The sequence below is a fragment of the Emydura macquarii genome, unplaced genomic scaffold (genome assembly GCF_026122565.2).
Source record: "Emydura macquarii macquarii isolate MOO-44397 ecotype Brisbane River unplaced genomic scaffold, CSIRO-AGI_Emac_v2 contig_2846, whole genome shotgun sequence".
Lineage (NCBI taxonomy): Eukaryota > Metazoa > Chordata > Testudines > Chelidae > Emydura > Emydura macquarii.
In genome coordinates, this window is record NW_027132983.1 from 2,535,950 (window position 1) to 2,548,861 (window position 12,912).

Consider the following 12,912-nt stretch of genomic DNA (forward strand, 5'->3'; position numbering starts at 1 on the left):
GGCTTGTTTAGTCTGCAAAAGAGAAGAATGAGGGGGGATTTGATAGCGGCCTTTAACTACCTGAAAGGGGGTTCCAGGGAGGATGGGGCTAGGCTGTTCTTGGTGGTGGCAGATGACAGAACAAGGAGCAACGGTTTCAAGTTGCAGTGGGGGAGATCTAGGTTGGACATTAGGAAAAAGTTTTTCACTAGGAGGGTGGTGAAGCACTGGAATGGGTTACCTAGGGAGGTGGTGGAGTCTCCATCTATAGAGGTTTTTAAGCTGAGACTTGACAAAGCCCTGGCTGGGATGATATAGCTGAGGTTAGTCCTGCTTTGAGCAGGGGGTTGGACTAGATGACCTCCTGAGGTCCCTTCCAGCTGTGATATTCTATGATTCTAAAAGAGCATGGCCTTGGCAGTGTTCTGCGATAGTGATAGAGTATGGGCGAGTTCTGAAAGTGTGGGTTAGTTAGAGGTAAAAGGTTAGTGCCTGACGAACATCAAGGGAATGTAACGATCTCTCTCTGGGAGAGGTGCATGGTTTCGGGTAGAAGGTGGGGATGTGAATGACTTTACTGAGATTAAACGAAGAGGCCACCTTAGGAAGAAACTTGGGATGGAGTCACAGGGGACCTTGTGTCTGTGGAACATGGTAAAGGGCAGGTCAGTCATCATGGCTGCCAGCTTATTAACCCATAGAACAGAAGTGATCTCAATGAAGGTAATTTTTCTGTTAGCGAGGTGGGTGAGGGAACAAGTGGTCAGGTGCTTGAAAGATGGTCTGAAAGGATGAGGTTAAGGTCCCAAGGAGGGGTGGGTTTTCAGACAGAAGGGAAGGTGTTAAGGAGACCACGCAAGAACTGAGCAGTGGTTGGGCAGCTAAAGACAGAGAAACCATCCATAGGTGGGAGGAAGGCACTGAGTGCTGCTAGATGGACTCAAATGGAGGAGTGGGCAAGGCCTGAGTGTTAAAGAGGAAGAAGGTAGTCGAGGACCATAGGTATGGAAACGGAGTCCAGGTGGTGTTGATGGTGGGATGTCCATATAGTGCAGAATCTCCATTTGGCTTGGTAGCATGCCCTGGTAGCCAAGAGTCTGCTCTGTGAGTGGATGTTGTGCACACCGGTGTGGGGTACATGTTGTCTAGTTGTGAGCCCCATCCAAATACCAAACTGTGAAATGAAGAGGGGCTGCGTTGGGCTGTTGGAGTTGACCATGCGCTGTGTGAGAAGATTCAGGAGAGAGGGGAGGCAGATTGGAGGGCAAGTGGAGAGGTGAAGAAGGTGGAAAACCAGTTATTGGCAAGGCCAAAATGGAGCTATGAGCATGAGGACTGCTTGATCTTGCCCCACCTTGCGGAGAACCTGGGGGAGGAGTGGTATGAGCAGGAAGGCATAGCAGATGGTCCCAGCAACGTGGACGGAGCTGAGAGCGAGGGGGGTAGTTTAGCAACCAAAGCTGAAGACTGCCAATTGTTTCTTTGTGATGCTTGCCCTTATGCTCAGTCTTAGGCTTCTTGGGAGGGGGAGCCACCAGATCAACATGCGACTTCTCACCTGAGTCGGCATGCCTTGGCGAAGTAACACTGCATTTAGAAGCGGCTCCCCATTGCTCATGGCTGTGCTTCTTATCAGCACGGTGGGGCTTAGTCTGTGCCACTGATACCGCTGGTGCCGCTGCAGTTGGAAAGACTGTCACCTATGGGGAGGCTGGGCGCTCTGGAGGGGCACATTGCCATGAAGTGATTACAAAGCCTAATCTCTCAAGCCTCACAGGTCTACGGTGGAAAGGAGCGGCAGATGCAGCAGCGGGCAACAACATGGGCTACTCCGAGGCAATAAAGGCAATGGTGATGCTCGTCACTCACTGGGAAGGAGTGTGGGCATGAAGCACAGTTTTTTAAATTGGCTTGTCCAAGCACAGTCCCCCGCAATGGTGGGACACCCTGTGGAAGGTAAAGTAATGGAAAATAGTAGTTCATAGTTAGCTATCAACTACAAAGAGAACTATATAGAGTAAGTTATAAGAACAGTTTTATTCAGACAAAAAAAGTGTTACATAGTTCAAAGAACAAGGAGGAAAAAGGGTTCCGACTCTGGCCATGTAATGGTAAGAGGGAACTGAGGGATGTCGACCACGCAGCGTATATTACCTCGGACACATTACATCGTGCTTTGACCACGTGCACGCGGGCTGACTGATACCACCTCAAACATTTCCTGCTCTGGCATAAGGCACACATGCGCATTCATGTATGGAATCCACATAGGGACCAGCACTCAAAGAACTGGGACTATACAGAATCAAGGAGAATCAGAGGGGAAAGAGACTCTGAGTCACTCAAGAGAGGCAGGTGAGATTTGCCAGAGACCAAGGGATTGTGGAAGGCCCTGGAAGGAAGCTGTAGTTGGTCCCTGGGAGAAGGCTATAGGCAGGAGAGCAGCACGAGGGATTTGCTGGCTGGTGTCTCCAAGCCACAGAGCTAGGGCCATAGGGCTGGCGAGGGATGAAAGTGAGAGGGCAGTGGAGGGAGTTATGTGCTGACTCCTTAGCTGGACAGCCAGAACCAAGGGTTGGAGAGGGCTGAAGGTAGGAGAACAGCAGAGGAGCTTACCTGCTGCCATCTCCAAGGCTGGAGAGCTGGAAGCATGGGTAAGTAAGTGAGAGGACCACAGGGAGTGAGGGATGCTTCCCTGGCAAAGATAATCTCCCAGGACAGAGGCTGTGGGGGGATTCCTGATGAGAAGAGCAGGGTTGCATTCTATTTGGAAGGGCTGGTGTGGCTGTCTTGGCACAGAGGCATAAGAGGACCGACAAGGAGCCTAAGGGTGGTGGAAGATGCTGGCATATGGTATGTGGGGGTGTCGTCATAGGATTTTAAGGACTATATGCACAAAGGTAATAAAGGGACTATGTTGGGACTTTTGTTAAGGACTGATTTGCACTATAATTTTGATAATAAACTAGCCCGAAGGAAGGACATTTTTGAAGAAAGAGAAACTGGAGTGGAGTCTTTGGGTTGCCTGAGCGGGGAAACTGAGGCAGGCGCACTTTTGCCATGGCCTGCCTCAGAGAGATGCTCCATGTGGGCTACCCTGTGACAGGCCCCAAGAGATTTCCCCCTGGAGCTTCTCAAATTGTGCCTTGACCTTGCAGCAGAATGTGGCCAGAGGCCAAACAAGTCAGTTAAAATATTTTTCTAATCCTCAGCACTAAACGAGACCTACATTTGTTCACAAATTTCTTGCCATTTGAACGGGAAAAGCAGAACCTGCATCAAATGGCAACACTACTCAATGCACCCCTGACACGATACGTTGTAGTTCACAGCAGCAAGTTCTCATTCAACTTGCTCCAATGGCTTGCTCTCCTAGGTTAATTCTGAGAGCTAGGACAGAAAGACACCAGTCCTCACTACACTATCTGAAGCCTTGCTTCATCAAATTCTGTGCACTGGATATTTTACCTTAAAGAGATCAGTGGGAACTGAGGTCCTTTCTTCTTCCTCCTTCAACTTTGTAAGGATGTCCTGCCATTCTGCCTCACTCTTCAGGGACCTGATAGCTTCAGCAAAAAAACGGTAGCACAGTGAATGAGCAGAGTTCTCATCTCCCCCCAGAAAATGAAGGGGGTGATGCTAAATTAGTTTTATTTTTTGACCCATTATGTGCTCAGAAGAGCATCCATTAAGAAACCGTATTACTTTACCTCAGAGCTCCGGCTAAGAACTCAACTTTACTGAACTACAGTATAGCTTTAGGATACTTTGTGTATGAAGAGGGACTACGTAAAATCAAGTTCCATTTTGTAAACTATATGCTTCAACATCTTTAATTTGATAGAGAACCTATGGTCATACTGATCACAGCTACAGTGTAATAAAAACAATTTACAGTACTGAGTTTACTAATGAAATGAGATGTATTGCTGGTCATTTCCTCTATTTTCATGGCTGCAGGTTAAACAGGCAGCAAGCAATGAAGTATTGCAGAGTACAGAACACTTACATGGGGCTATTTCCCTTGGTATACCCCATTGCACATTGCCACAACCTCCAATGGTGTGAGATAATGTGGGTTCCCACTAAGATTTATTAAATGATTCCTGGAATTGGACACTGTGGATGCCAAAGGCTTCTCTCACAGAATATCGAGGACGCAGCCCAAAATTAGATTAAGATGATAGTCCCCATGCCAGTGTTTAAAAATTGCACTACTCCAATCTTTAAAAAGATTGATGGCACAGAATTTTGTTCATTTTCCATCAATATAGTGGTGCAGGTGAAACAAACAGAATATTAACTTTTCAGTGTGACTCCAAATCCTCTTGGTTTGGGGCTTGATCCAATTATTGACAAGGGAAATACTCATTGACATCAGTGGAAGATGGAGTTGGGCCTCTAAACATGGTCACTTGTCAAATTCCTCTAAGTGCTAGCAAAAAACCATTGTGACTTCTAAAAAACTGATTTCTCATGCTTTAATAAATGAACGTGCGTTGCTTAAGAGTTAGAAATTAACGTAGAGGCCCATCACGGCCTAGGCACCTGGTGTTTCTGAAGTAAATTCTCATCTGCCTTTCTAGATAAGGGTTTAAGAGAAAAGCCCAACACTTTTTAGTTCATACCAGAAGTGTGTCTGCATTTTGAGCCAATGACCAAAAACAAGGGCTACTGCGATTCAGGAGATAATTTCCTAAGTAGAGGAAGGATATGCTTTCAAAACAGTATTGTGATTGGTCACTCCCAACAATTGTAAAGCAAGCTACAGCACACACAAAATGTAACTTCCAGGAACACAAGTTCCAAAGGGATAGTTATGTTAGTCTGTATACAGCAAAAACAACAAGAGTCCTGTAGCACCTTAAAGACTAACAAATTTCTGTGGCCATAAGCTTTTGTGGGCTGCAACCCACTTCATCATGCATCTGACCAAGTGGGTTGCAGCCCACGAAAGCTTATGGCCACAGAAATTTGTTAGTCTTTAAGGTGCTAAAGGACTCTCGTTGTTTTTACCAGGAACAGTACCCCTTTGGGAGAAACATACCCAAACCCCTCTAAGGAGAAAAGGTACTTGGCAAAACAGCATCTTTGGAAGCTGTTTAGATAATTACTGCCTGATCTGTGGCCCCCAATTATACTGGACACCTAGATAATCAATACCCATGATCAGTGTGATTATCTCTTCTTTTAGAATATGTATTATAATAGTCCATCTTGTGTGGTTTTGTTGATGGAGGAGGTGCTTATGCTGAGTGGGAGCGGCACCATCTCCATTTCCCTGAATTTCAGGATGAGCCAGTCACATTGACAGACACTTGCACAGAACACTACATGCATTGTTCAGCCCCTTTTTCCTTAAGGTGTACTAACTTTCCAGGAAACCTACTATGCACTGTTGTACCCCCACTTCAGATGGAGCTCATGCGGGCGTGGCAGTGGACTGGGAAATTTCTAGCAGCGTGCTGTAATAGCTAATAGCAGCGTGCTGTAATAGCTAATAGCAGCGTGCTGTTACGGAGCGAGAAATGGGGACCTTTGTGCAGAGCCCTGGGATTCCATACAGCCTCTTGAGAGACGAAATATAGCATTGCATTAGTGTAACTTGTTACAAGGATTATATTCCTCCAACTAGAACCCACGGCCACTAAAATAAATGTCAAGAGACTATCCTTCCCCCACATTCAATGCCTTCTACCAGCAGGCTAAGGCGGTGACAGGCAAAAGCAGTTAGGAACATAAGAACAAGGGGGTGTAACCTATGTCATACTGTTTACTGAAACATTCATTCATGCTTTACTGAAATAGAATGTACGTTAGTCTTGTGGTGTGCACCTGCATGGATATGGAACCCAGATTTAGAGTACAGAAAAGGAAACTCCATTCATAAGCTCATGATCACCAGCTCTACTGACAATAAATTTAAAATGTTACTTTGTACCTGCTGGAGGTTGGAGGTCATATCCTTGTTGAGTTGCCCAGCCCACTTGATGAAGAAAAGGATTCAAGTAGAACATCCACTGATCAGACTGGTCAGAATCCATCAATCCTTCATAGCGCAGCTTGAGCCTCCCGCCAACGTTTTCCACTACCCTGACAATCCAGGCTCCTAGGGAATCTTGGGAATGTTGACATTCCAGTCTGGAGCCCGGTGCAATGAGATCCAAGGGATTCTTCCCTTTGTGAAGCTGCAGGCCAAATTGGACAGAACAGAAGAGGAACATAAGGAAAGTGATCCACACAACTGGTTCAGAAGAGACTGAGTTATGTAGATACTGCACTGTCACTGATGCTGTGTCTTAGAAACACCTTCGTGCTGTGGACTACTTGTCTAACTGAGCCATGAATACAGGAGTTAAAAAGCATAACAGCCTTACCAAAGAGAGATTACAGAACTCACTAGCCCACAGTTGCGTGCATTAGAGCTCCTGCGGTATCTGCTGTCAAGGTAATAAAATTATGTATTTTATGCAAAGGCATGGGATCAGTGTGCTGTTCATCTGTTGTTTCAGGCATTTGCCAGTTGTACATTCAGGGCTTGAAATGGAGTAACAACCCTCCCTTTAAAAAATGCAGGCATCTTTTTAATACGTAAGAGGACAGGACAGAAAAGCAAAGATGCCCATGTTAAAACGTTGGCTATTAAACAACAATTAAATGGTCTTCCAAAGTGTAATCACACTGCTCAGTATGGGGCACAGATTAAAATTAGAAACTGAATGAGGTGACCAGGTTTTTGTTCTTGATTATATTTTATTCAAACCGAAGATCTAGCTACAGAGAAATGGGTGACAATTAAAAGGTTCTGAATTTGTCCCATTTAAAGTAGAGGTACATAAGTCAAGGAGGGAGAAAACAGGAATAGAAGAAAGGTCTATTTAATAACAAAGAGAAGATTAACTGGGGGCATGAAGGAGGCATTTTGAAGGGCAGACAAGGAAGAGATTCCACAAAACTATTTTGAAGGAGGAAAAGGCTAAGAGAAAGGACTGAGCACTAAGGGAATTTGGGAGGAGCTGCTTTACTCTGACAGGAATTAATGAGTGGAAGAGAACCTGAACCTGCAGTTACAAACATGTTCAGGAAAGCATTTGACAAACACAAATGCTACATAGATACCAGAAGGAAGACAGAACATATTTTTCTGAAGTTCAACGACTTACAGCAATAGCACTTAAAATTGAGAAAGATGTAGAAATGATTCAATTACAAAGGGTTTTACTTTATATACTGTGGTTAAAGATGCTAACAGTGTCCTAGCCCTAAAAAAGAATCCTCACTATTATTTCAAGTGAGTTAATTCAGTCTATATGAATAAACACTCACACCCTCTAGCAGATTAGCAGGAGCACTGCATGCTCCTATTAGTGTCTGTCGAAGGAATTCTTCCTGGTCAGATATTTTATCCTTGATACCTAAACAAAAAACAAGGTGAGAGATTACTTCTGTGGCCAGCAAAAGGCTACTTTAAGTAACAAGTATTTGAATGCCCTTGTGACATTTCATTCAGGAGGGTACATTTGTCATGTGCACATCAATAAGAAGGCCCACACCCTTGTACATCAGAGGGTGACTTTACCCTAGATTACTTAATGATAAGCAAGGTTTCACATTAGTGTTATTTCAATAGACAAGGTCAGCTCAGGACTTTCATTCATTTCAATACAAGAGTACACTACCTTCAGATAACAGACAAGAGCTGGTGAAAGTGGGCAGGTCAGAAGTTTTAAATAAAATCATGTGAGTGAACTCTGTTAAACAACAGAACCCTGTTTCACCTGCCTTGAAATGTGAGCTTCAACCACTTTGATAAACAAGTTTCACAGGGAGCCAATATGGGGATGTGCTGTTGGGGGGAGCATGTCTCAGCAGTTACCCAGAAATGATGCGAGGCAGCAAACACAAGCCCCTCTTGAGGATGTTCTACCAGACATTCTATCCACAGGGAGGCACCAGGGGAAAACCAAGAGCACAACTCCAAGAGCATTTTCATATTTAAGATCATCCTCAAGCTGTTTTCTTTCCAGACTCTGGTAATTGAATGGATATGTGGCAATGAAGAGAAAAGTGTGTTGAGGAGGACATTCTATGTAGACAAAGCCTATGCTGGAGTGGTCATACATAGTCTCTTATAAGGAGGGACAGTAAGGTTGGTGAGTGTAGAACACTAATTGTGCCACTCAAAATTAAACTGGTATTTTTTTTCTTTTGTTTTTTTGTACATTAGTGCCACTGATATAAACATAGCTTTGGGAATGAAGTTTATTCAAACTGCTATAATAGAACCTAATGAGCACAAGGCACAGTCATTTACAGAGTAGGTTCTACATAAGAACAGATTCTGTTTTATGAAAAAAAAGTGTCTCAGTGACAAAGTGGCGAATGCCTAAAAAATAGTGAACCAAAGCATTTGGGTGGCAATGGTTAGTGAGTACTAAAAATCTATGTTTTAAAGGCAAATTAATTGTGGGTCCAACCTACTGGTGCATCTCAGATGATAAAAGGACCCATTATTACTGCAAGTACATAGAAGTTTTTGAGACAAAGTGGGCTGTCAAATTAGCTGAACAGTTTGAGATGTTTTATAGCAAATGCAAATTGCTTCTCCTAGCAGTTATAGACCTATTTGCCATCCATTACAAAGGGCAAAGCATATAAACTCCACACTCCCTCATTTCCACAGGGATTTGTTACCTTCAGGCACTTTGAGAATCTTCTTGTTCTGCTCACACCAGCCAACTGGGTGTAAGTCAGCTGTCATGATGTCGCACCAAAAGTCTGCCTTGCGGTCTTCCCCATAGCCATCATAGCGTAATAGGAGCAACTGCCCACAGGTAGTGATGATGGTGGCTACCCAGTAGGTGTTGTGGTCAGACTTGACAGCAACCTCTAGCTTCATACCAGGGGCAAAACCATTCTGCAAACTAGTGTCCACCTGAAAAAAGGTAAAAAACAATCACAACTCAGTAGCTTATACAAACACTAAGGCAAGGGGAGGGGGGCCAAAGCACACCCTTTTACATTTGGCCAGCAGCAGTATCTTATCACAGCTCAGACAACTGCCTCCTCCCAAAATGCCAGTTTGCCTCCTCAGAACATATATGATCTAAATAATTAAACATTATCTCATTCTGAATGGTGTCTTATTAATTAAAATAAAACTTGCTCATTGCAGTACATCATCCTTTACCCAAGAGTTCAGTAAGTCACAACTGGGCATTCAGGCCAGTTGATGCTTAAAGTAAAACATTTCAACATACTTTGATCCCTGACATGAAAGAATAAAATTGTCATTATCCCTCAAAACTTAGTGACATTCTGAACTACCCTACATAGCACCTTTCCATCCTATTTTCTTTAACCTCTTTGGACTACGCCCTCTTATGGAAAGTGTAAATGAACGCTTTATACAGAAACCACCACTTCCTTCTCCTCCATGGACTGATGCTTATTTATCTAATCAGGTCTGACTCAGCTGTACAGCAAATTCCAGGTTTAATGATTTTTCTGAGGCTGCTCCCTCTGAATCCTGGTGAGTATACCGTTCTGTTCTTTCCCTAAACAGATGGCTTCTCCACTGTTGCATTTGTTCCAAAGCTTATTCTTTCCATGTTTTGCTTCCCTTCAACTGCACTTGCTCTCTGTTTCTGTCCTTAACACCAGTCACTGTACCCCATTATTACTTCGAATATCTTGGAGGTTTGGAAAAATTTTACCATTGCATTCCAGTAATCTCCACATAAAGCCTAACACTGACATACACAGTTTATGGAACATCAAGAGAACTGAGGAGCCTCATCTTATATTCACCTTGTTAGCACTATCATTAACTTCTTTCCAAGATAAAAGTCTGACTGCAGTCTTCCATACAGAAGCATCTCTCAAAACGAGAATGCAGTACAGGATGCTTCCTGCATCCTCAAATCCCTTCCAGTGGTTGAAGTAGTCCTGACTAGTTCGGAAGATGGCAACTGCTTTACCCCACTACAGTATACATCTGACAGTAGCTTTTATTCTACACCCCTGTTCCCAATTTTAATTAAAAAGCCAGCATCCAAGCTCCTTTCCACAGCTGAATCTGAGTTAATTGGAGCATATACATGGTTGGCCCCAAAGCCCCATTTCCCTTGGATTAACTGCTAGAAACACTCTGCCATGAGTCAGACACAGTTATTGATTTTTTTGGGTTTTTTTATTTGTTTTTGACTACAAACCTTCTTGTTGCTGGCTGGTCTGTAATTACTTGGATTATTAGATTTTAATCAACCAGCCATTTAAGCGCAAGTTTATTATAAATGGAAGTGTCAGGAGCACCAAAAGAAAACTAAGGCGTAAGTTTATAGATGTGTATTATTAAGCGCTCAGCCTCAAGCTCTTGCTCCTTCATCTTTAGAGTTCCTTGTCTATTCGACATACATAGACTCAGACTCTAAGCTCACAAGGGACCAATATGATCATCTAATCTGACTGCCTGCACAATGCAGGCCACAGAACTTCACCCACCCACTCCTGTAATAAATCTCTAACCAATGACTGAGTTATTAAAGTCCTCAAATCATAGTTTAAAGACTTTAAGGTACAGAGAATCCACCAGCAAGTGAGCCATGCCCTATGCTATAGAGACAGGTGAAAGACCCCAGAACTGTTTCCAATCTGCCCTGGGGGAAAATTCCTTTCTGATCCCAAATATGGCAATCAGTTAAACCCTGAGCATGTGGGCAAGACTCACCAGCCAGACACCCAAGAAAGAATTTTCTCTAGAATAACTCAGAATCAATCCAATTTAAACATCCCTTTACAGGCCACTGGCATATCTACCACCAGTAGTCAAAGATCAGTCAATTGCCAAAATTAGGCTGTCCCATCATACCATCCCTTCCATAAATGTATCAAGCTCAGTTTTGAAGCCAGCTAGGTTTTTTGCCCCCACTGCTCCCCTTGGAAGGCTATTCCAGAATTTCACTCCTCTGATGGTTAGAAACCTAAGTCTAAACTTCTTGACGGCCAGTTTATATCCATTAGTTCTTGTGTCCACAATGGTGCTGAATTTAAATAAATTTCTCTCCCTCCTCGGTATTTATCCCTCTGAGGTATTTATAGAGAACAATTATATCTCCCCTCAACCTTCTTTTGGTTAGGCTAAACAAGCCAAGCTCTTTGAGTCTCCTCTCAAAAGGCAAGTTTTCCATTCCGCAGCACATCCTAGTAGCCCTTCTCTGCACCTGTTCTAGTTTGAATTCATTTTTCTTACACATGGGGGATCAGAACTGCACACAGTATTCCAGATGAGGTCTCACCAGCACCTTGTATAATTGTACTAATACCTCCCTATCTCTACTGGAAATACTTCATCTGATGCATCCAAGGATCACATTAGCTTTTTTCCCACAGTCACACCACATTGGCAGCTCATAGCCTTCCTGTGATTAACCAATATGCCCAGGTCCTTCTCCTCTTCTATCTCTTCCAACTGATGCATCCTCAGCTTATAGCAGAAATTCTTGTTGTTAGTTCTTAAATTCATGACCTTGCACTTTCCACTATTAAATTTCATCCTATATCTATTACTCCAGTTTACAAAGTCATCCAGATCTTCCTGTACGATATCCCGATCCTTCTCTGTATTGGCAATGCCTCCCAACTTTGTGTCATCCGCAAACTTTATTAGCACATTCCCACTTTCTGTGCCAAGGTCAGTAATAAAAAGGTTAAGTAAAACTGGTCTCAAGACCAGTCCTTGAGGAACTCCACTAGTAACCTCCCTCCAGCCTGATAGTTCACTTTTCAGTATGACCCACTGTAGTCTCCCATTTAACCAGTTCCTTATCCACCTTTCAATTTGCATATTAATCCCCATTTTTTCCAATGTAACTAATACTCCATGTGGAACCGTAACAAATGCCTTACTAAAATCTAGATAAACTAGATCAACTGCATTCCCTTTGTCTAAAAAAATTTATCTTCATGTTGGTCTGGCACGATCTACCTTTTGTAAAGCCATGTTGTATTTTATCCCAATTACCGTTAACCTCGATGTTCTTAACTACTTTCTCTTTCAAAATTTTTTCAAACACCTTGCATACTACTGAGTTCAAACTAGCAGGCCTGTAGTTACCTGGATCACTTTTTTCCCTTACTTAAAAATAGGAATATGTTAGCAATTCTCCAGTCATAAGGTACAACCCCTGAGTTTACAGATTCATTAAAAATCCTTGCTAATGGGCTTGCAATTTCATGTGCTAGTTCCTTTAAGATTCTTGGATCGAGATTATCCAGCCCCCCCTCCCCCCCCCGATTTAGTCCCATTAAACTGTTCGAATTTGGCTTCTACCTCAGATGTGGTAATATCTACCTCCATATCCTCATTCCCATTAGCCACCCTACCACTATCCCCAAGCTTATAATTAGCCTCATTAAAAAGGGATGTTAAGTATTTGTTTAGATATTTGGCCATTCCTAGATTATTTTTAACCTCCACTCCAACTGCAGTGCTTAGTGGTCCCACTTCTTCTCTCTTTGTTTTCTTCCTATTTATATGGCTATAGAACCTTATAATATTGGTTTTAATTTCCTTTTGCAAGGCCCAATTCTACTTGGCTTTTGGCCTTTCTCACTTTCTCTCTACATGTTCCGACCTCCTAGAAGTAGCTTTCCTTGCTGATCCCTCCCATCTTTCATTTCTTGTAGGCTTTCTGCTTTCTCTTAATCACCTGTCTAAGATGCTTACTCATCCAGCGTGGTCTACAACCCTTGCCTATTAATTTTTTCCCCTTCCTTGGAATGCAGGCTTCAGATAATTCCTGCAACTTTGACTTGAAGTAATTCCAAGCCTCCTCCACCTTTAGATCAATGAATTCTTCAGTTCAGTCCACTTCCCCAAATAATTCCCTTAATTTTTTAAAGTTAGTGCTTTTGAAATCAAAGACCCTAGTC

At 43.1% G+C, this 12,912-nt stretch overlaps 1 protein-coding gene across 4 annotated transcripts in view; it reads right to left on the minus strand.

Moving 5' to 3' along the window:
* SFMBT1 (Scm like with four mbt domains 1) overlaps positions 1-12,912 on the minus strand; it is a 128,619-nt gene that overhangs the window by 36,106 nt on the left and 79,601 nt on the right. For all 4 annotated transcript variants that reach the window (XM_067568099.1, XM_067568096.1, XM_067568097.1 and 1 more), the window contains exons 5-8: positions 8,674-8,914; positions 7,306-7,394; positions 5,921-6,167; positions 3,448-3,545 (exon numbers count right to left, since the gene is read on the minus strand). In XM_067568099.1, coding sequence (XP_067424200.1) covers positions 3,448-3,545; positions 5,921-6,167; positions 7,306-7,394; positions 8,674-8,914 — 675 coding nt within the window. The remainder of the gene's footprint in view (positions 1-3,447; positions 3,546-5,920; positions 6,168-7,305; positions 7,395-8,673; positions 8,915-12,912) is intronic.